At 42.9% G+C, this 23,781-nt stretch overlaps 2 protein-coding genes across 14 annotated transcripts in view; one reads left to right on the plus strand and one right to left on the minus strand.

The window, feature by feature from the left end:
• CNOT6 (CCR4-NOT transcription complex subunit 6) overlaps window positions 1-20,008 on the minus strand; it is a 65,807-nt gene extending 45,799 nt beyond the window's left edge. For 4 of the 13 annotated variants that reach the window (XR_011525384.1, XM_070570053.1, XM_070570051.1 and 1 more), the window contains exon 1: window positions 19,811-19,999. The gene's annotated coding sequence lies outside the window, so the exon portion shown is untranslated. Of the gene's footprint in view, window positions 1-2,678; window positions 2,754-11,433; window positions 11,558-19,810 lie in introns of those variants that run through there. The other 9 variants (XM_070570050.1, XM_070570045.1, XM_070570046.1 and 6 more) reach the window with 8 other exon arrangements.
• LOC139075421 (uncharacterized) lies at window positions 12,562-20,225 on the plus strand. The gene is made up of 2 exons (XM_070571737.1): window positions 12,562-12,570; window positions 19,470-20,225. Exons 1-2 carry the CDS (start codon window positions 12,562-12,564, stop codon window positions 20,223-20,225), a joined length of 765 nt encoding a protein of 254 aa, XP_070427838.1.
• Window positions 20,226-23,781: the final 3,556 nt, after the last annotated feature.

Below are 23,781 nucleotides of genomic sequence, written 5' to 3' on the forward strand. Positions count from 1 at the left end.
TTCATTTCACTTGTGGTTATTGTTATAGACACACTCTGTACCTATGTGAAATGTACCTAGGTGAAATGAAGTCTCACCCCCGTGCACATTCCCCCACTCTGTGCCCCAGCCTCACCTCACCTTACACATCTGGATGAGCCACAACTGCTTTATCCACTCTCCACCTACTCTGGACACCTCCACAGCTAAACACGGCCGGAGAAAAACCTACCATCTTAAAGGGAGCCAGTCAGCAACCATTTACCTCAACTGGACGGTTCACGCTGCCCAGAAATTATACTGTAAATTCTCCTAGTCCCTTCTCCTACATGACTTCTCTCTTCAAATCTCTAACACCAACTCCTCCATCTTCCCTGTCTTACTTTTATTTTCATGTCAAAACAGAAAACAACTAGAAGAGGCCTTTCTCTATGAACTCCCACCTACACCCATCTTCACTATTCACCCAGGGACAAAATGCCTGCCTTCTCAGCACTCAATGCTACCCTATCATCTTGCCTATTCAAGGACATTACTCGGCAGTTCCCTCTCACATCAAATTTCCCTCCACATGTGACCTTTACCTTCAGTATACATACACATGGTATTATTTCTTCTATTTAAAAAAAAGTCTCGACCTAATTTCTCCCTCCAATTACCATACTGTTTTCTCTCATTTTCTTTACAAGCAAAAATCCTCAAAAGTTGTATACCATCTCCCAGTTAAACTCATTTCAAATCAGTAAGTGCTTTTAACATTCCGCCAAAAATGGTCCAGAAAAGAAACAATGACCTCACACTGTTATATCCAGTGGCCATCTCTCAGACCTCCTTCTACTTGTCCTGTGATCAGTATCTGATGGTGATGATCACTCCCTCCTAGAAACACTTATTTCACTTGGCTTTCAGGATATCTTTTCTCTTGGTTCTCCTCTTACCATTCTTGACTGTTTTTTGCTAATTCTTCCTGTAGAGTTGGAATTAACTCCATTTTACTAACAGAAACGGAAGTCCAAGAGGGTTTAAGCAATTCAATCAGCATTAAGCAAAGAAGTAGCGTCAGGCTTCGAATGCATCTGATTAAAAGTTAAAGTTACTTTCAAAATGAAATAAGCCAATTACAAAAAAGACAAATACTGTCTGATTCCACTTATATGAGGTACCTAGAGTAGTCAAAATCATAGAGAAAGAAAGTAGACTGGTGGCTGCCGGGGGAGGGGGAAAGAGGATTTGTTGTTGAATGGGTACAGTTTCAGTTTTACAAGAAGGAAACTATCATGGAGATGGATGGTGGTGATGGTTGCACAATATTATGAATGTATTTAATGCCAATGAACCACTAAAAATGGTTTAGATGGTAAATTTTATGTTAGTATATCTTCCCACAATACAAAAAAAAATGGGAAAAAAGTCCAAGCTACTTTCATTATGCTATGCTGCCTCCCTATCAATGAGAAGTAGAGCCATTTTTCAAACATAGAAATGGCCTTTGACCATGTAGTCAAAACACAGGAGGTAAATAATCCTAAAAAGCTGCCTGAAAAAAGTAAGAATAAAAACGGTGAGACTAGTGAGACTAATCATCTGCATAAGAAATAGCACATGTATTTTTTTGTTTTGTTAAATAATTCTGATAAAACAAACTGTTATCTTATATGTTAATTTCTTTAGAAGAGAAACACAATGATTGAAGTTTTTAGAACTTCAGATAGAAAATACCTAACAGAGAGCTATACAGCCAAGAACTGTTCCCATTACATCTAGGGGACAATCTGGTGACAAAGAAAGTGCTCTTTCTGAATGATATGAATATACCAGCAATAACCTAAAAACTATAAAATACTGTGTTAAGGCTACCAGAGCCTGATGACATCATCCCTCGTGGTCATCCAAATGCCATTATTCTGACCACATTCTACTTAAAAAACAGCCATCTCATCTTCATTGGCTTTTCCAAATAGAATTTAATAATGGTCAGAAATTGCTCTGTCCAGCTGAGTTAGTATTTTGGTCCTACTAAACATTTGAATTCCTAGTGAAAGTTCAGAAGTCTGATTTACCAGTCTCTTGTGAACTTAGTGTGAATCAACATTCAGAGTTTGATCATACTTCAGAGAACCAATAAAAGTGTTACTGGACTAAGAAATCTGAAAACCAGGCCCCAGACCTGGGGTCATGCCATCAAAGAGTCATGATTTCTGCCTGGGCAGCCAACCACTCCCTTTCTTGGTTTTTCATAACGTGAAATGGGTTGTCTTAAAATTTAAGAGACTACTCATTACTCTAAACTCAAAGCAGTGAGGAAATCCTATTTCCCAAATCCCTGCGAGTGAGGGTTAGAAACTGGGGGGAAGAGAGAACACAACAGAATAGAAGACACAGCAGCACATGGACAGTCACGCTCTTTGGGGGAGCAGCAGGAGTGCCTCTGCTCACTGAGCACCCCACCAGTCTGTCTGGGAGTCCAACAAAACACAGCATGGAAGACAAGGCAGAGAAAGCATATAAGAACACCTACAATTTAGGAGTTTCCAAAGGCTTTGAAATCAACAAGCAGATCTTGCTGTCTAAAAAATATAGTGTGCCACTGCAGATTATTATTTAAAAAGAACAAAAGGTTTCCAAAATAGACCTGAAAACTATCAAGAAGAATTACAAAAGACTTAAAAAACAGCTAGGCCAGAGTTAGCAGTACTAACACCTGTCTGGTCAATCTCCTACTCCTCCAACGTCAGACGTCACTGCTGGTTCTGGCAGCATAATCCATCTCCATCCTAGATCTCAGAAAAACAGGTTTTCATTATCTCGGAATAGTGACTTACCTTCAAGAAAGGCAGGACATTATTTACCAGCATAGGAAGCTATGCTTTCATAATTAAACATTTTATGAAATGGCTTAAAAACACAGAACTACCACCATCCTGGGAAAGTTAGTGTTGCAAAGCAAAATTACAGACTATAGTACAATGAATAAAAGAGGATTTAAACTAAGATTAAGCATTTAATCCAGGGGCATTTAAACTAAGGGAGGCCTAAGTGCACACCACAAACTTGGAAGAGGGGAAGCTTCAGGAATCCAGTCTTCACCCACCATCTCAGAAATGCAGGGGCGGGGCGTGCACAGAGGGGGCTGGGCCAACAATCACTGGGAGGGCTTATAAAGGATTTATCAGAATTTAAAGTAAAGAGTGAAGAAGTAAGAACAACTAAAGCAGCAGACTGGAATGAAGACAGCCACAAAGGCCCAACACAAAAGTTACAGCCCCCAACCCGCAGCCCCAAATAGATTAACAGTTCCCTAGTTATGGCCCTTACATTAAATTTATTTTAACCATCCTCTGGCCAGCAGTGAATAGAAAGAAACAGCTGCTGGAGCCAGGGACAGAAGGAAAGCGGATAGGAGCCTCTCATCTATTTTTCTGTCAGAAATCAAGCTATGCTCAATCATAATTGAGGGAAATCGAATATGTGAATGCTCCCCATGGGAAAAGCATATGTAATTACAAAAACCAGAGCTGAAATCCACCAATCATAACTGCCCAGAGCCAAGAGGTGAGCCACAGCCTGCCTCTCTCCCACTCCAACTACACCTAACCTTCAAAATGAATCCCCCATACAGGTGCCTAAGAACCCAGCCACACCACAGCTGCATAAAAAGCAAGTCAGCATGGAGTGGCCGAAGTCAAGCACAGTTTAACACACACACAGCGTAATGGCTATACAAATGAATACTACAAAAAAGAAAGAAATACTACAGAAATAGGAAAAAAGTCCACAAAAAATGCTTCTCGTGCTTAAAGAAGTTAAAGAGAACATGAAACTCATAAACAAAAACTACAAATAAAGAAGGATGGGAGAAGACAAATTGAGATAAAAAGGTAGAATGCAGACCTAATCGGAAAAAGTTAAGTATTAGAATATTAGAATCTCTAAAACAAGGTTGAGGCAAAAAAGGCAAGTCACAGAAGAATATACAAACATAATTCCTACCAACACAGAAGGCAAAAATAGGCAAAATTAAACCAATTTCTTTTGGAAAAACAAAAGAAATGACTGATACAACATCTAAGATAATTACCTAGTCTATAACTCAGCAATCTACCCTTCGGTATTTACCCAAGAGAAATAAAAACGTATGTCCACAAAAAGACATTCACATAAATGTTCATAACAGCTTTATTCATAATTGGTAAAAAGTGAAAACAACCCAAATGTCCATCAACACTGAGAGGATAATCAAATTATGATATATCCATACAAGTGAATACTACGCAGCAATAAAAACAGAATGACCTAGAGATGAATCTCAAACATTATACTCAATGAAAAAGACCCAAAAGAGATTCCATTTACATGAATTTGTGGTGATAACAGTGGTTGCCCTTATGGCAAGTGATGAAAATATTCGATATCTTAAAGGAGATATGGCTTATATTGATATATATATTTATCAGAACTCAAACTGCACATTTAAGGTCTATATGTTTCATTTTATGTAAATTTTACCTCAACTAAAAAATATTCTATATTCAAATACTTGGTCAAGTGTGAAGACAAAAGGGCATTTTCAGACAAATAATGACTAAGAAAACATACAACCTTTTTCTAAATAATTACTCATTACAGCATTGTTTATAACCAAAAATGCAAACCTAAATGACCATCAATAAGAATCTATGGTTAAAGAACTTACTGCACAGCCACACTACGGAAATCATGGAGCTGTGAAAACAACAGTGATAAGTAAACTCTTGGTTTTATACTGAATTATTTACTTTATATTGTAGGATTAAGCAAATAAGTACTTATGTTAATAATATCAGGAATCAAGATTTTTAGGGTAAGAAAATATTTATAAATCAAGGAAATTAAATGAAAACACCAATACCAAAGTTGACTTGAAAATATCAATATATGTTTTATATTCATATATATATATAATCGATTTTTAAATTGTTTCTAAGTATTCACTGAGGTGTTCTGGAAGCAGTTTTACCTCAGGAATAATGGCACTCCTAATCCTTGATTTTGATCTCTAATACCAAGAAAGCAAAGTTCTTTGCAAAATGACCAGTTACAAGTCTGGGGCAGGAAATGTATAAAATGAGCACGGGACATCTTTTAGTGTCAAAAAGCTAAGTCTAACAGGGTCATCATGTCATGTTAGCATGATACAGGAGCCAGCTAGAAGGGGACCTCAGTGGCCAAAGTAGTGACAATCTAAGCAAAAAGAATAATTATAGTGGGATGAAATATACTGAATGAAAATTTACAGATGGGGCTGGCCCCATGGCATAGTGGTTAAGTTTAGTGCATTCTGCCTCAGTGGCCCGGGTTCAAGGTTCAGATCCCGGGCACAGAACTACACCACTTGTCAGCCGTGCTGTGGTGGCAACCCACATATAAAGTAGAAGATGACTGGCACAGACATTAGCTTGGAGCCAGCCTTCCTCAAGCAAAAGAAGAGGAAGATTAGCTATAGATGTTAGCTCAGGGCTAATGTTCCTCAGCAAAACAAAACAAAACAAAAATTTATGGATAACATGATAATTATCTGTGCTGCAGAAAACAGAGCTGGCAGTGATGTAAAAGATGGGGGGGCAGGAGAGAAGAGACGGGAGAGGGAGGGAGGAGGGAGGGAAAGGCTACAGCACAAATCAGCCACAATCTGAGGCAGCTATTAAACTAAGAAAATTGGTAACTGAACAGCAAGATTCAAGTGTTTATCCTTTCAGTAGGTACTGCATTTCAGAGTAATCAAACAGCCCCAGTTGAATGAAAGTCCTACTTTACAAAAAGAATGACAGCTAATAAATGGTGAACGAAAGAATCACAAAAACAAAAGCAACATCATTTTGTAATTCCTAATGGACCTTTTTTAGGCAAGATTATAAACTGGGTTAAAACCACCAGATGAACCATTGGTACTGGCATAATGCTACAGCAATACCACAGCCTAGACTGTCTCCTGTTCATAAGGTAGAAAAGGCTCACAGGAGGAATCAACTGTTACTCTCTTCATCAATCTTCACAACACCACGGGGGCGGGGGAGACCAGACACTGGGTCTCTTGATGCGACAGAATATGACGTACACATCAACAACGTTTACCTTGATTAAGAACTAGAGGAAATAGCCAGATGACACCAAAGAAGCAATCGGACAAAATGAGAACATGGGACTTTCTGCGGAATAACTGGTCTGCGGCCTCCAACAAACTGGTGTCGCAACTATTCTAGATTTCAAGAGAATTAAGGGATATCATCAAATGCAATGAATGGTCCCTACATAGGCTCCACAAATCAGCTATGAAGGACATTTTGTGGACAGTTAGAGAAACATTTAATACCTAGTTCATACTTACAATATTAACGCATAATTATGTGATCATGTTATTTTGGTCATATACAAAAATGTGTTTCTTGTTAAAAGGTATTTGAGCTAAATAATTTATTTTAATTATATTGGCCAGATTTTTTTCAAGGGAAATGAGATTGAGTTATAGCCAATCTCAAGTGACAAAGTAAAATGCTCAATTTAACATCTCTCTTTTCCTTTACATGCATTTCACATTTTCTCCTCCATTCTTTGTACTTCACTTCTTTCCCAAACATAAAGGAGAGAAAAAATGAGAGGGGCAGAGGAAAGGAAGGGAGGGAAGCAGGAAGAGTAAGTCCTGCAGAAAGAGCCTGTATTCATCTGACTGACCAGGCTCCTCCCAGAGCCACAAGTTAGGGCGTATTTGCAAAGGTACTGACAATAACCTTGGTGCCAATTTACTCCTTCCAATCCAATTTTTCACTAGGTCTTATCCAATTTTTCACTAAATCTGAGTAATTCTTACTTCTTCAAGATTTCTAAACCTCTCTTCTCCATTTTTACCTCTACTGAAGTTAATTTAGACCCTCCTCATTTCTCAGCTTCAACTATTAAGCACCTTCCCTGCCTCCCTCTTCCCGACAGATCCTGCTCCTGTCACTCTCCTGCTCAAAAACCTAAGAGATCCCCTCTGCCTGCCTACCTAAAGCCTGAACTTCACAGTCCTTTACAATCTGGTCTTAGCTAACAATACCTCACTCATCTTCTGCCGCTTGCACACATGCCAACCTATAAAGTTCTAAATTAATTATAGCAAACCTACTTCTAAGACGTAGTCTTTCAACACATGCTAATCCCTTCACCAAAGACAACCTTCATCCTAAACTACACACGCTTCAGGGCAACTTGGGCCACCCCAGAGCCTCTGCAAGCCTTTCCCAACAGAGGCACATACTCACTCCCTCCTCCGCCCAGACATTTACTACGGCACCTGTCTCCCCAGTTTGTGTCTCCCAGTGTCTCAGCTACAGCCTAGCACATTACACTAACAAACTTGTCTAAACGTTCTTTCCTTCATGACCCAGAATCAGGTTTCCACAGAAGAGAAATCCAAAAGCAATTCAATGAACCAGAACCATGCTTCCTCAAGGGAGCTTTCTTTACAGGAGCACTCAGTGGACATTTACTAAGCACCTTCTATGTGCCTAGCATTCTGCCACGTGCTAGGAAGAAAGAGTAAACAAGAAATGCATGATCTTCTATCTTAATCTACTGGGGAAGCAAACAAAAATTTCACAACCATGTAACCACACTACAACCCTTTCTTATTTTTACAGACTCACTAATTTAGGACTTTATTTCCCACTTCTTCAACTCTTATAATAGCCTCTTATAATTGGCATTTATGCCTTTAAGATTACTAGTAACCTACATACCACTCTCAAATTATTCTTCCCGAAGTTGAGTTCTTAATTACATTGCAAAATTCAGGAAAAAGAGCCATCCTTTGTAAAGGAGACTTCTGACTAAAGAACTAGGTTTGTCTGGAATGACTTCTGGTCCTATATCAGCTTTAAAACTATGATTCTGTGGCATCCTAGCTCCCCTCACCACCCCCACCCCACTTTCTACTGCCTAGAAAACAACTTCAAACTTCTTAGTTAAGAATTCAAAATATTCTACCTTTCCAGACTTTTGTTCAATATTTTTCCCTTTCTTTTGATGCAACGAGCAGACAAACAGCCATCCTTCAATTACGCTCCACACTTCCCTATCTCCATGCCATTAGTTATACCATTTTCACACTGAAATTCTATCCACACTTCAAAGCTAAGCCCAGATACTATTCCCTACCCACACCCCAATCCAGGCCTCCACAGCGGATCATAAACTGCTCACGAGCTATCTTCCCACAGCACTGGAACCACGATCGCCTTCCACAAAGCAAGACTAGACAAAATAATAATAGTTTGTTGGATGTCCTTCAGCGACCAATCTGACATCCACAGCTTTCAGTAGACTAAAATACAATATAACTCATGTTTCCAATAATCCTATCCCAAATTTATTATAGCCCTTTATTTTCATACCTTACAGTGAGAAGATACACTGACGGCTCAATGAAAAAAGTCTATGAATTTCAAAACAGATTAACAGAAATCAGTTCTGAACCATGCTTTTGACAGAAAGGGAAGTAGGAAATGGTGGTATTTTAAAATAGAAAAGGAAATATCCAAAGAAAGGAAATCAAATTATAAACATGAATCAAAAATAACTCTATTTCCCATTATTAAAAAAACACCAAGCACTATTCTAAAGCCGCAAAAGAAAAAAAATTATTCCCTCTTTGAATACAATTCAAATGACAGCTCATTCACAAGTACATTAACAATTTTCAGTAAGAAATACTGACTTAACTTGTATTCTGCTTCTATCATGACATGTAAGACATCTGAAATGTCATGTAAACAATAATTTGATACGTCTTTAAAAAATGGAAATATTCTGGAATTTTAAATTTATAATATTGTCACTGAGACGGCAGGCCTACCACACTAAATTATTCACCTCCGTTTTTGCCAAGTCTATTAGTTGAATTCCACAAACGAAAGACATGATGTGCCTCCAGTGCACACCCAGTCGGCTGCCTTGGACCACAGTTCCTAAACCGTTTTTACAGCCTCGATTCAGTTAAGGTACTTCCACATCTCACTTTAAACCCAAATCATCCTGACTCTCAATGTCATCACATTTGTTTTCTTGGCTTTCTATCCAGGTTTCCACCATGACTGGCCAACTAACAATATACACAGCTGACAAACCTCATTCAGGAGCTGTCCTTAGTGGCAAAATGTCTATCACTAGTGCCCTGGTGGCAAAACAAAGAAGCATAAAAAACTCTACAAAAGATGACTACCCTTTTCTAAAGAGCAAAACTTAAATCCTAATTGTGGATTTGCTGATTTCAAGGCTACTATTATAAATAGCCAAGGATACTATGGCAGGTTATCTTACAACTCATGATAATCTCTCAAAGGAATGTAAATCACATGGGAGGGACAATAAAAAGCTAGTGAAACAAACAAGGTATCATAAAGATCTTACAAAAAGTAAAAATTGTCATCTCAATCTTCAAACCCGCCCTCCTCCTATGATCCCCACCCAGTTTTCCAAGCCAGAAATGAGCACTATCCTTGACTCTTTCTCATCTAATCACAGCATTCACATCCAGTGTCTAATTCTAGCCCATTTTACCTCCTAAATCTTTCTCTCCTTGTTCCCGAGGCTCTTACCTGCCCTATGAGGTACTCTAACAGTCTCAGACCCAAGTTCTTTCTTTTACTCTCCTCGACTCTAACCCATCCTAGATACTGTCCAAAGTGAGCTCCTAAAAACACAAGTACTTACCCTCCTGGTCCGAAAACCACATCTCCTCCAACTTTGTACCCTTGGAATCTGACAGTGTTCCTGACACAAAAGAGGCTCAGCTACGCATTGAATTAACTAAACAGGGGAAACCCAGGCTCATTTATAAAACGAGTAAAGTTTTTTTATAACCTGGCCCCCGTGTGCCTCTCCAGTCTCACTGTCTGGGTCCCCCCAGTTCCCAGTTCCCTCTCACAAACGTCCATGCCTTAGCATATGCTACTGCTTCCGCCTGAAACACCCTTTCTTCCCCAACCCCTACGCCTAGGAACTCTAATCGTCCTTCAAATGCCAACTCAGATATCCAACTTCAAAAAGGTCCTTCTTCCCTATCCCTCCCAAACACAGAGCTTTATCATTCCCTACTTCGAGCTATTCTGAACCTTGAAGCTATTTCTGCTGTTGTATTCTTTAACCCCACCTTAATTATTTTTTGTACATGTCTTACTCACCTACTCTAATGTAGGCTCCTTGCACTCATACTCTAAATATTTTCATATCTTCAGAGCATGGCAAATAGTAAGTATTCAATGAATACTTATAAGAATTCAAGGGGAGAAGCTGTGATAGTAAACCAAAGCAAGCATTTTGTAAGAGACAAGTGTGCTAACTGAAGCAGTGCCCATCTTACCAGGAATAAGAAAAACTACTATCTAGGCTTCTAATCTTAAAGGCAAAATCTAGAGAAACCAGACAGAAAAGGACCCTCGCAACCAAAGCCTGAGAACACTGGTTCCAGGACAGCCGGGCTAAGAAGCAAGAGGACAAGCTACAGCCAAGGAAGAGCAAACCTCAAACGGATGAGGGCAGCAGCAAAACCACTGTCGCCTACCTACCACGCTCGGCATTAGGCATGCAACAGCGAACATTTTTTGAGCACTCGTCACTTGGCCAGCCCACCAGGCCCTTCACATGAATTATCTCAACCCTCAAGACTACTGTAGGTAAACACTATTATTCTCCTTGCATAAAGAAAAGAAGGTCCAGAGAATGAGTAAGTTGCCTGAGGTCAGAGAGACACTAGTGGCACAATTGTGATTTTAACCCAAGTTTGAGCCAAAAGACTGTGCTTTCAATCACTATATAATAATTTACCTGTATTATCTCAATTTAATTCTCAAGGCAATCATGAGGTAGATGCCATCCTCATTTTATTTTAGGTGAGAAAACAGACCCAGAGTTTGAATAACTTGCCCAAGGTCACACAGGCTTGGTAAATAGCAGAGCTGGAATTAAACCAGGACAATCCAGCTGCAAAGCTGTAGTCCTTCTGTTACATCGCTGCCTCACACAACTCTCTAGAATCGTCACTGATAAAACCAAGATCTCACGTTCATTCTCCAAATGTGACGGTGCTGAGCCAGGAGCCCTCCAGCTTCCTTCTCAGATGCATCATCTTTCCAGGCTGTGCTCGCCTGTACTCTCCACTCCCAAACTCTCCTACTCCTCTAAGACAGCAGATCTCAAATGCCACCGTCTCAGGACCCTTACACACTCTTAAAAACTACCAAGTACCTCAAAGAGCTTTCTTCTGTATGAGTTATATCTATCAATATTTACCATACTAGAAATGAGAACTAAGAATTTTTAAAATATTTATTAACTCATTAAATATAATAAACCCATCACGTTAACAAGCAACATTTTTATGAAAAGTAACTGTTTTCAAAAACAAAGTAAAACTTCATGAGAAGAATGACATTGTCTTACATGTTGGCAAGTCTCTTTAATATCTGACATACTAGAAGACAGCTGGATTCGCAGATCTGCTGTGAATTCAGTGCAATCAGATATCTCACATCCTTTTGTTAGCCTCTGGAAAATTCCACTGCATGCTCGTAAGAGAATGAGAATGAAAAAGGCAAACAACATCTTAGTAATATTTCTAAGAATTTAAAGTTTCCATAGCCACCTCCCCCTCCCCCCAAAAATCTCATACACAATTTCTTTAAATCCTTCTCAAGTAGTACAAAAATAAATTTCAGTCCAAATTGGTTTAACTAAAATTTCCAATCAATAAGACCTCTGCAAAAATAGAGGTTTTTAAATTATGGTAAAATATTCCTCCAAAACATAGAGCTAAACAGCAGATGTAGTAGTCAATACTAAACTCTAAAAGGAAAAGATTGGCATACCCATCTGCACCCATGGTGCCCAGCCCAAACAGCTTACTAGACTGCTGTGACAATGCAATTCTAACTCAGGGCTTGTGTCCAATAACACTAGTGACTATAAAACCGTCAGAGAGAAGCACAGGGTGTACTACAACCAGCACAGGAAACCACCAATTATGAAGGTCAAGAATGGGCAACTATTAGCAATTTCATTCAACCCAATAAATTAACTCAAGATACAGCTATATAAAGGTACACGAAGGGGCCGGCCCGGCGGTGCAGCAGTTAAGTGCACACGTTCCCCTTTGGCCACCTGGGGTTCGCCGGCCCGGATCCTGGGTGATGACATGGCACTGCTCATCAAGCCATGCTGTGGCAAGCATCCCACATATAAAGTAGAGGAAGATGGGCACGGATGTTAGCTCAGGGCCAGTCTTCCTCAGCAAAAAGAGGAGGATTGGCAGATGTTAGCTCAGGGCTGATCTTCCTCAAAAAGAAAAGGTACACCAAGTATAGGTCATTCACAAATTTCAACTCAAAATAAATACAAATATTTGTTAGCTTAGAAATTCTAATTTCTATATTTAAAGTCAAATATAAAGTACAGAGCAAAAAACATATCAAGAGAAACAAGATTTGTGATCTAATCAGCAAAAGTTGCATGCCCAACCATATGCAGGGCATTAAGTCAAAACCATGATTTGTGCACTCAAACCTCACCAAGATGCGAAAGGTAAGGAGAGGGAGACCAGCAATCCTAAAGCTATTCTCTCAGGACGAGACAAGCAACAATAGTCCAGTTCACAGCTTCAGCACCAAATGATGGCTGCCAACAGAAACCTTCATTTCTTTCTTCTCTTTTGGCAGATTTTCCATAATCTATTTGCTACCTCCTCTCTTCTAATGAGTCACAATATTCCAGCTACCACCATCTAATAGGAATTTTGGCCTTTTGAGGCATTCAACATTTATTCTAGCTGCTAATTTACGTATAGAATCATTTGGGAGGTTCTAATATACTAACAATCAGTTTTGACCCACTAATCCTCTTTTCCTAAGAAAGAAAATTATTCATGAAATGCTGGCCTTACAAACCATCAAGAAGCCTTTAACAACACTGGACTAGTGCTCTAAAGCCACCCAGTGATGTTTCAGAAGGTACGGAAAGAAATCTAAAGCAACTATGTTCCAATGGAGTTCCACTGTGCACTGCTTTTCGACAGGAGATGTATAAGTGACTGCCTTTTCCTAATAATAGTGAAATGCTTTAAAGCTGGATTTTTACCACCATGAACAGTACTCTTCCATGGACTCTTGTGAGGTTTTTGATCCATAAACAAAAAGAGAATCACAAATATTAAGAAAGATTCTGCCAGTTAGCTCTATTATGTCAACATGATCAGCCAGTAATGTAAGAGGTTATAATCTGGGGCAGCAATTGGGTCTCCCTATATTATCAAATCTGTATCAAAGGTGTACTCTAAGCCACAGCCCCATGAGAGTGTCTTAGGAGGGAGGGCAGGAGCAGAGTACGATGTCATTAAGCACACAAACCGGAGTCAAACAGACCTCTCTCAAGTTCCAGCCCTGCAAGGGCACGTCTGCATTTATCTGCAAGGCTAAGGTTCCTCGTTTATAAATGTCCGCCTCCCAGTCTTGGTGAGGATCAAATGAGACAGCAGCGTAAAGAGCAGTGCCTCTCACACCATCAGCATTCAACAAAGGCATTTTTTTCTTTCTGTAACTACAAATCCCTAAGTCTGAACCTCTGTAGTTTCCCTAAAATTAGAAACCAAATGACAATTCTTTAGCTATCCCAAATAAACTAGTTTTCATTTTCAGCACTTTTAGATGAAAATATGTGAAGGAAGCTACTGGTCTAAAACACGGCAGTTTGCTTGATCAGGTATTGCTTTATGATGTCGCAGTGTTTCCATACAAATATACACAATCTCACAGAAGAAAAAATTTTGCCCCCCAAAAAGCTGAGTGCAAATATTTTTGACTTAATTTTAATAAATCTTCATTTCTATGTGGTCTTTAATTAGCAGGGACTCCTAATAACTTTTTTCTTTTTTCATCTATCTCCCCACACCTCCCCACTCAAAATCTGCCTAGTAAAAAAATTTACACACAAAACAACTGATGTATCTAAAGAATCACCAGTAATATTCTTTTTGGATACAAAGATCATTGCCTAATTTATGTTTTTTTAGATCTCCACATGTTTACTTGTGAGGTGTATATTTGTAGCAAATAACTTTGAAAGAAAATGACTATGCCTAATGATTCCCTCTTTGCTACTATTCTACATTTAAAAGTGCATCAAATACTTAACTGAATTTTGGACTATTAAGCACAGTGCAAGTACAAACCTAGCACAGGGAATACAAAAAGCAAATTTTAGTCTCCTAGTAACTGAAGACTAAAAGTTCTAATATTAAAATTTTACATTAGATATCTCCTCCTCCAATGAGGAAGCATTTCTTTTACTGTTTTTGAAATCACATAAAATTCCACAAAAAAACCCACAATTTTATGTGACCATGTAAGTCCATCATTTCAGCCAATACATCAGGGAAAAGTTTGAAATATACATATTAGAAACTTATTTCCTAAGTTTTGGACTTACAGGAAACAGAATGCTGGCAACTAACACAGGTGCCTACCTTCTCTCAACCCTGTCTCCTCTTTAAACTATAACCCTCTTTCCTTCTCGTCCACTTTAAACTTTTCCAAACAGCAGTTTATAACCTTTTTCAGCTTAAGCTCCCATTTGCTCATAGCCCAATCTACAGTTTGACTTCTACTTCCCTGGTCCCACATAAATCTGCTCTGCTTATATTCACCTCACTGTCAAATTCTATTAATCCATTCTCAGAGCGCATTCTACCCTACACCTGGGAACTACAAGTCACCATTGAAAACTCCCCCTTGCTCGGCACTCTTACCTCTCCTGGCATCTGTAATTCTGCTCTCTCCTGTTCTTCTGCCTCTCTAACCACTTTACTGCAATCCTGTCTGAAACAAAATGCTGGCTGATCCTACAAGTTCCCTCGGTCCTCTCCTCTTCCTGTCCTTATTAACCTGTGGTCCATGAGCAAGTTCCAAGCTTGAATGTGTGTGTACTTTCATTTCCTTCTTCATAATCCTCAAGCGATTCTCAAATGGGGACCCTACTTGCCCAAAAAGGGTGAAAAGCATTTGTTCACCCTTCCTGAGTGCTCTCATAACTTCCAACGCCAACTATATAATGATCAAGTCTATAAAATCCCCAACCATTCTCTGATCCAGTTATCTACTACACATCCCAAATATCCAACAAGCAAGTCAAACTTAGATCCTAAGTCTATTTCACTTTGCTCACCCAAATCTGCTCTTTTTCCTGTATTTCATACCAAGAGTTAAATCATACCAACAGTTCCCCAAGCTAAAGAAGTTCTGAACCATACTCAACTCCTTCCTATTTTTACAGCTCATTGCTGGCCTGTCCTTAGTTATGATATTTTTCAAATCTATCCTATGCTTTTCTAGCTCCTACGCTGATATCCTTGACCTCTCACAAGGACTTCAATGAACTCTCTAACACCAGTTTCTTGCCCCCTTTCATCCAGCCTCCCCATTTTTACTATGTGTCTCCTGAAAAAGTACGCCACACACAATTGCCCCACCCCATCCACCTAAACTCTCAATGGATCCCCATTATATATAGACAGAAGTCCCAACGCTTTAAGAAGCAGCCTAAGACTATTAAGGAACTGTTTCTGGCCACTCCTCCTGCCCCTCACATCCCTGCATCCTGTTTCACAACCCAAGTTATCTGTAACTTGACTTTGCACACGCTGTTTCTTCTCTCTGAAATGTCCTCCTCAGCCTGACAAAACCCTATCCACCCTTCAAAACTCAGCTCAAAGACCTCTGAGATAACTCTCTCAAGGTTCCAAGCAAAACCAGTTGTTCCTTCCTCAGTATCCTCTTAAATGCTGTGTATACTCCTAATTACTACACGAGCTGATAAGGGCTTTATTGGTTCATTTGTCTTTCTCTCTGTACCACTACAAACCCACTTGGGACAAAAGATCATAAGCCCCATAAGGGTAGCAAGTCTATACATGGTACTGACATATGGGTGTTCAACAAGTATTTTTGGAGCTGAGTTTTTTTAATTGCTGTATTCAAGTCTAATCAGTTCTGCTATATCGCTTGTTCCAAAAATGTGAATTTGTTCTAACGTGATTGATTTATCAGGGAATCTGAGCATAACGCAAAATTCCCATTTGCTTATGTGCGATTTTGTCTGTGAAAAACACTAGATAAAGGTAGAATAATGCACCCAGCTGAACAGAGCTGTGTAGAAATACACAACACACACACACCTCAAACCTCTACCTGGTGTGTGTGTGTCTGTGTGTGTGTTATGAGCCCCACCCATCCACAGCTGGTGCTATTATAACATTCCACTTGATTTCAGGTCAGCCTCTTTCCACCACTTCACCATAACTCACAGGCAGTAACCCTTCTGATGGGTTGATGGTAAAGTGCCACATTTATTGCAGTACTTATATGTCCCTAAACCCTTCAACATGTGTAAAACTGTGCTACCATTTTTATCAGGTTCCTTTTTTTTTAAGTAAGTTACTGACAAAGTTTTTGAATGTTGCGCCCCCAATTCCATTTTTTTCCCATAAGGCATTTAGTTTTTACACAATTTTGCATAGCACGGTTTTTAGGAACCTATAGGTCGCTTTACAGCAGAACTGACTATATAAATTAACAACTGTATGAAGAGTTCCCAGGCTTTAAGAAAGTTTCAATATTCCAATTTCAATAATTTACTGGAGAAAAAACTCTACCCTCCCCCCAAAATTTCACAAAACGTTTACAGCCCATATCCCAAGAGACCATGAGGATAGTCATAACCTTTCAGCTGGTGGCTTTCACTTCTGGTGAGCAGAGGGTTGATTTCTCCAGCTTAAGCTCTACAGCCCACCTCAGCCTAACTCAGAAGACATGTTCTCGATGCCTGAACTTTCAAGTGTACCATTTTATGGGTTTCATTGTTTTGACTGCTTTTAACTTCTCCAAAACATCCTGACATGTTGATTTTAAATTACCCTGTATTATAGAGCAATTGGACAGAGCCCTAAACTCCACTATAAAAGGGCCCACAGACACAAGAGACACTACATCCAAGTTAAAAATAGACGCAGTCACTAATTCTATACTATCTCAAACGTGACTTTTTTATATTGTAGGGCCTCCACTCAACCCTCCACACTGATACTAAAGTGATCTCTAAATCTCCTTGATCCCCTACCAAAAATATTTTGGCTCCTTCCTCTGCTATAGGACAAAGATGTAAACTTCACTTTTAGCTTAGCAACCGCGGTCCTTCAAAATTGAGGCCAGAAACACTTTTGCAGGCTCATCTGCAGGCACCCTCCCTGTTCCAGTAACCACTCACCATTGGCCTTACCCCAACACTTGGCATCTCAGTGCACCCACCATTCCTTCTGTGTGAAATGACCCCGTCTCCCCAGTTTGACAAACACTTATTCTGCGTTACTTTCTGTAAACAGCTCTCATACCTTCCACAAATTTAATCATTCTCTCTTTTGTTCTCCCACAGCATTTGGTCCACCTACTAAGCCCACAGACCACAAGAAGGCAGAAATGAGCATTACTCATTGTCAAATTCTCAGGGTCCAACACTGTGTCCAGCATGCTATTCCTTGACACATAACTTATCAGGAAAATCTAAATGGATGAGGGAGAGGTAAAGTCCAGAAGGATAAGGTTAAGGCAGCCTAAATGAGTCCCCATCTTGGATGCAAACTATCTTCTCTTTAATTACTTGTTCAAATATCACAATATGGTGCATTCCATTATACTCTAATGCACACAGACTATGCATACAGTTTACAGTTTTATTTTAGTATTTCTTAATTTCACACACACAGTATTTTATTAATCACACTTTGTCATAAAATGGCTAACTTCCTAAAGTGAGTAGCAGGTCAGGTTAAAGAAAAAAAATGTACATCAGTAAAAGATTTGTGGAAGCTAAGGATTTGAAAATTAAAATCGGAACTTTTTTTCCAAACAACATTAAGTTCTAATCACAACAAAAGTGTAAACAGCACTGCACATCCACAAATCCAAGTCTTTCCTCCACTAAAATATACGTTCTTAGCTGAAACTATTTGGATTTTTCCTATGTGATAAAGATTTTAAAAGCAGCGCTTCCCAACCAGTGTACGTCGCGTGCAGGAAAGCTACAAGTGTGCTGAAGTTACTGATCCCTCACCCCTCGTGGCCCAAAGGCTACCACTGTGAGCAGCCTTGGCCATATTCCAGTATGCCTTACATATATTGTCCCTTTCTGTTGCATATGATATGAAAAAAGGTTCATGCTTTAAAGAACATAAGAAAGCTAATGTGGTTATAGTGGGATGCCTAAACACTAACCAAAACACATACTTATAAACTACAAGTACATTAGGCAAATTCCTACAATGCCTTTATTTGTAGTCAGGACCAAGTTCTATAAGCAACTTCTTATCTGTTGAGAAGAAAATAGTCTGAAATTTCCCAATAATTGTAGTTTTACTTTGCCGCGAAGATTTAAGAAACGTGAAAATACCTACAAATGGAATAGGCATTCAAAAGGAGCTGCTTCATCTACATTACCACTGACCAAGGGCACTTTAGAAACTATGCAAGGATCAACTTTCAGTGGGAATCTTCTGAGACTCACAAGAAAATTTACGTCCTTTGTCACATCTTCATTTTTGACGATTTAAGTATCTCGTTCACCTAAGAACTGACCAGACTCACCTACCTCACATAACGTCTATCCACTGACACACCCTGTGCCCTCCCCAAAGAACTCATCTCCAGCAATTACATCACTCTCATGAGCTCTCACCTTCACGCAAAACTCAGGCCTTTCCCTCTTAACTGTAGTATCTTGAGCAAGTCGTTTTAACCTTTCTAGGTCTGTTTCCTCATCGGCACCTATTCAAATATTTTGTTCAAAGCAAGGGGACTGGACTAGATCACTGGTCTAAAAATATTAAGCAATTTTTACCGTAAAAGTCACACTATAAAGACTATACTACTCTGATATAGCAATTACAAAAAAAGAAGTCTTCAAAACCTTTCGATTAATGACCCTATCAGCTCCAACAGCCTACAAAACCGTTTTGGAACAATAAATCGCCGTGTACTGTGAGAAATACAAGGTGCCATTTTATTTCTCACTTGCTCACATTCACTCTTACTCTCCAAAATTGAATTCCCACACACGAGGAGGCAACGGGTCAGCACCAGCACTAACGGGACGATCCAACTGGAAAACAGGTAAGTATGGGAACTCAAAATCCAAGCAGACTATTTAAACAGCGTCAGCCTAACAACAAACCCAAGCGGGTCAAGCAGGATGCCCACGCACAAGGCTGTCACCCGCAGTAACAGTTAAAGGTTACAGGTGTTAGTTATTAGGCTCTTTCTGCAAGGTGGAGGGAGAGTCAAAGAAAAGAAAAGTGTGCCAAGAGAAGAACGACTGGTGTTGGGAAAGAAAAAGGAGAGATGGGATTCGGGTTATCGGACAAAACTGCTTCAAGTAACTAGGGGCGTCTCCGAGGCCTCAGCGGCGCCACGAATCTCTCCACCGGCGCTCCCACCTCGCCCCGAGCCTGCGCTGCCCCGAACGCTCGCAGGCGGCTTCCCGCTCGGCGGCCACCGCCAAGTTCCACACTCCGCGGCGGCACCCCACGGCCGCCGCTCCCCAGCCGCGGGCCGCCCCTGCGCGCCGCCGCCCCGCCGTCAATCACGCCCGGGACGCGGCGCGGGGGCGCGAGGGGCCCAACAGCCGCCAGCCCGGCCCGGCCGGCCGCGCGCCCGCGCCCACCCAGCCCCACGGCCGGGCCCGCGCGCTCGGGCCCGGGCACGACGGCGCGGGGCCCGCTCACCTCTGCGGGCGCGCCGCCGCCGCCGCCGCCGCCTCCCTGTGAGAGCAGCGCGGTGCGCCCTGTGGAACCACCATGCCAGTCCCGCCGCACTCAGCCGCCGCTCTTTGTTCCCCCTCCGGGCGCCACCGCGTCAGCCGCCGGCTCAGCCGCCCCGACGGCGGCCCCTACGCCCGCCCGCCCGCGGGCCCGGCCCCGCCCGCCTCGCTGCGCCCGCCGCCGCCTTCGCCCCCGCGCCGCCGCCTTCGCCCCAGCCGCCGCCGCCGCCGCCGCCGCCTCCGCGCCCCCCTCGCTTTCATTGAAAGCAAACAAGCATCATGGCGGCGGCGCCGTCCCCAGCCAGCGAGCGCCCCGGCCGCCGCCGCCGCTCCAACATCCCGGCCGCCCATTGGCCGCTGCCGCCGGGCGCGACCACTAGGCGTGCGGGGCAGCCCGCCCCCCCCTGCTCCGCCCTCGGCCCGCCTCTCGCTCCGCCCTCCGCTCCGCCCTCGGCCCGCCCCCGCCCGCGGTCCGACCCCCGCTCCGCCCTCGCCCCGCCCCCAGCCCCCTTCGCGGCCCGCTCCTCCCGCTCGGCTCCTCCCGCTCCGCCCCCGCTCCCGCCCTGTCCCCGCCCGCGCGCTGCGTGGGGCCTGAGCGCCTGCCGCTCCTGGCTCCCCGCCCGAGCGCTCCTCCCTTCGTTGGCTCGCTCTCGTTTGTCTCGGGAAGTTCACACTGGTCCCCTCTTTTCCCTCTTTTTTCTTGATCTTCTTCGCCTTCGTTTTGTCTGTCAGTCACGTGGAAACACGGAGGAGCGCTCAGACTTTGGACCTCAGCCAGTATCTTGATGCTCCTGAAGACGAGATGTTCCGTCGTGAACAGTCGCGTGATTCTTCCTTCCTCAGACATGCCGAACAAATTAATTAATGGTCCACTTCGGTCCATTAATAGTCATTCAGTCCGGTAAATTAAGGGAGAGTTCTAGCCAGAGTAAACTGTCCGTTGGCGCGTGCAAAAATCAAGATGTTCTAGTCTGTGGAGCTGGGGGGTGAGCAGAGAAACCACCGGGCTGGTGATGATGCTTGCATCGGGGAACATTAGTTGACTGGCGGTCCAGGCCCTACGCTGGGGCCAGGGCAGAGAGGAATTAGGCCCCACCCTCCCTCAGTAAGCTCGCAGACTAGGGCGAGAGAAACACCCAACCCGGTTGTTAAAAATCCACTAGAGATGGACCAGCTCGTCGCGAGGTAAAAGGAAGAGCCGCCCATTCACCTACATGGCAAACTAGAATCAAATTAGGATGGGCTTCTGGCAACTTCTGGAAAATGAACCCCGAAAAATGAGTGTGATATGAGTTACAGGAACTAACAATAGCAACAAGTGAGACATCCCCTCTCGAAAGGCTGCCTTGGGCTAGAGAATATGGAAAATGGGTGGCTGCTGCTGGGGCAAAGGAGAGCTGGAAGGGGAAGGAAAAGACTGAGGGACAAAGGCTGTTTGAGTTCTCCGCTTGCCTCTCCGCAGCATGGCCTTGGGATGGTCACTGCCTGCCGTGTGCCAAGAAATCAACACTGACTGCCCAGTCCTCTAGTGCCAGAGGGCGCTGGACAAGGGCAGGCATCATGAAAAACTAGCAGGAGTAAAGGGTTGGTAGGACAAGTGAGGACTGACCGGCTGCCTGTGGGCATCCCTCGGCAGCCTCCAACCCAAAGCTACTGAAGACTGGGGTTGTGCACCCCCCCTTGCTATACATCCAGCTGGGCCCCTGCCCCCATGTGAGGAGGGGGTCCTTTTTGTAATTCATCTGCCCAGAGGGAGCTACTTTTTGTGATTGGCAGTGTGTATGGAGGAGGGGACGTCTAGCTGCATGACAAAAAACTTAGTGGCAGAAAACAAATTCATTATATCTCATGATTCTGGTGCCCAGTTAGACAGTTCTACTGGTCTCACTTGGGGGTCTCATGCCTCTACTGAGATAGTGGCTGGGAGTTGGACGTCTAGCACCCTTGTGCCCCCAGTGAGGCCTCTCTCTGTGTAGTGTCGTTCTCCTGCTTTTCTTTGTGGCCTCTCTAGCAGCTTATCCTGGATGTCTTACATGGCAACCCAGGGCTCCAAGAGGGAGGATTTGGAAGCTACCATGCCTCCTGAAGAATGTCACTTCCTCTGTAGTCTGTCTATTGGTCAAAGCAGTCACAGCCCAGTCCAGATTTAAGAGGAGAAGACATAACCCAGGAGCTGTATGCACATACTGGGGGGAGGACTTATTTGGAGCCATCTTAGTAGACTAGCTACACAGGGAGGGTACCAGTGGTGGCCCTGCACATCCTTTTCCTCCTGAGTATCTGGAGAGAACCCCACCAAATGCCTCTCACCTTTCCAGATGCAGATGGAAGTACCCCTCATGTTAGGCACGACTTCCCATTGCAAGTTTTAAAACCCCAACTCAAATAAGCTTTATGCAGAAAGAGGTCATTTTTGTATGCAGGTGTTGGATAACTGAAAAGTTCAGGCATCATGTCTCCAAGAGTAGATCTCACCCCCCTCCCCTCCACACTGCTCTCCTCCCCGCTGGCTTCTTCACACAGGGCTGTGTGACCAGGAAAGAAAGATGGCCACTAGCATCTGCAGCCTTAGATTCTACCAGCTTCTCTACTTGGATAGAGAGTACTTCTTTCCTAATCAATCCAGCAAGAAATCCAGGGCAGGCTGTCACTGGCCTGGCCTGAGTTCAGTCTCTACCTCTGCTGTAAGGCATGAGGTCAGCCCCACATGAACCGGATATATTGAGATTGAGGAAGGGACAATTCCTCAGGGAGAGTTGGGGGTGGTCAGGAGGGGAGCAGATTCCACCTCACCCCTCCTCTGGAAAGCTGCCCTGGCAGAGCTGTTCTCTGTCTTCTCAGGGTTCCCGGCCCCCTTCCCTCCATCACGGCACTTAGCAGATAATGCCGTTATTCTCTCCCCTGCCAGGCTGTGAGCTGCTCAAGGCTGACGCATGTTGTTCCCTCCACAAGCAACAGGGCTTGCTTCGGAGTCTCTTCGCCCACAGGCTTTCCCGGTTCCTTCCCCTGTTTTGAGAACCTCGCCCCTCAGGCCTGGGGATGGGCACGTGACCCAAGCAGGACCAGTCTGGGATTGACAGGTGGATGTAGGAAGAGAGTTCTTGCTCTGTTGGGGTGCTAAGCTGGGACAGTATGAATTGGTGGCAGCCAGTGCATCTTCCCCACCACGTGGAGAGATGAGAGAGTGATGAAGAGAGACCGTCTTGGTGACGCAGAGCCTCTTTTCTTGGTACCAAAGTCCTGATGTTGGTAGTTTTTCCTTTTAGCCTGTGACCTATCCCAGGTACGTGAGCCAGTAAATTCATTTTTTGCTTAAGTTAAAGTTGTGCTTCTGTCACCAGCATTCAAAAGAATTCTAATTTGATGCTTAGTATCTGTATTGGCTAATGGATAGGCGGAAGAGTAATGAAGGTACACAACCAAGTGATGGCCACGATTGTGGATGTTACTGTGCTATTTCTCGGACGTGAATAGAGCGTTGGAATTCAAACTCAGAGTCGATATGGTATGTGGACTATAACTTTATGGGCCCAGCAGCTGGAGTTGCCAGGGTCCCCAGAGATGGGCCAGGTTGATCAGACTGACTACAATAACGAATATGCACAGGAGACTGCTGAATGAAGCAGGTTCCAAGGTTTGTTTGCAAGACAAACCCAACTATTGTGTGAGCAGAATGCTTGTGGTGGAAGCTCCACTCCTCCTCTCCCAGTGGGAAAGCACCTGGAAAGCTAAGTCGTGCTAGAGGTTGCTTGGTGAGCCTGCAGTATGGATCCTATGCAGCCGCTCAGCGCTGATAGTCTGACGCCCCTTCTCAGGATGGAGACTTTCTGGCCAGAGACCAGTACTAATGACCAAGGTCCCTTACCCCTCCACAGTACCAAGGACATAGACACACCTTAGTCACCTGTCTCCCTTCTCTGGGCTTGAGGCCTTCAG

This window comes from Equus przewalskii, chromosome 13, assembly GCF_037783145.1.
Source record: "Equus przewalskii isolate Varuska chromosome 13, EquPr2, whole genome shotgun sequence".
NCBI lineage: Eukaryota > Metazoa > Chordata > Mammalia > Perissodactyla > Equidae > Equus > Equus przewalskii.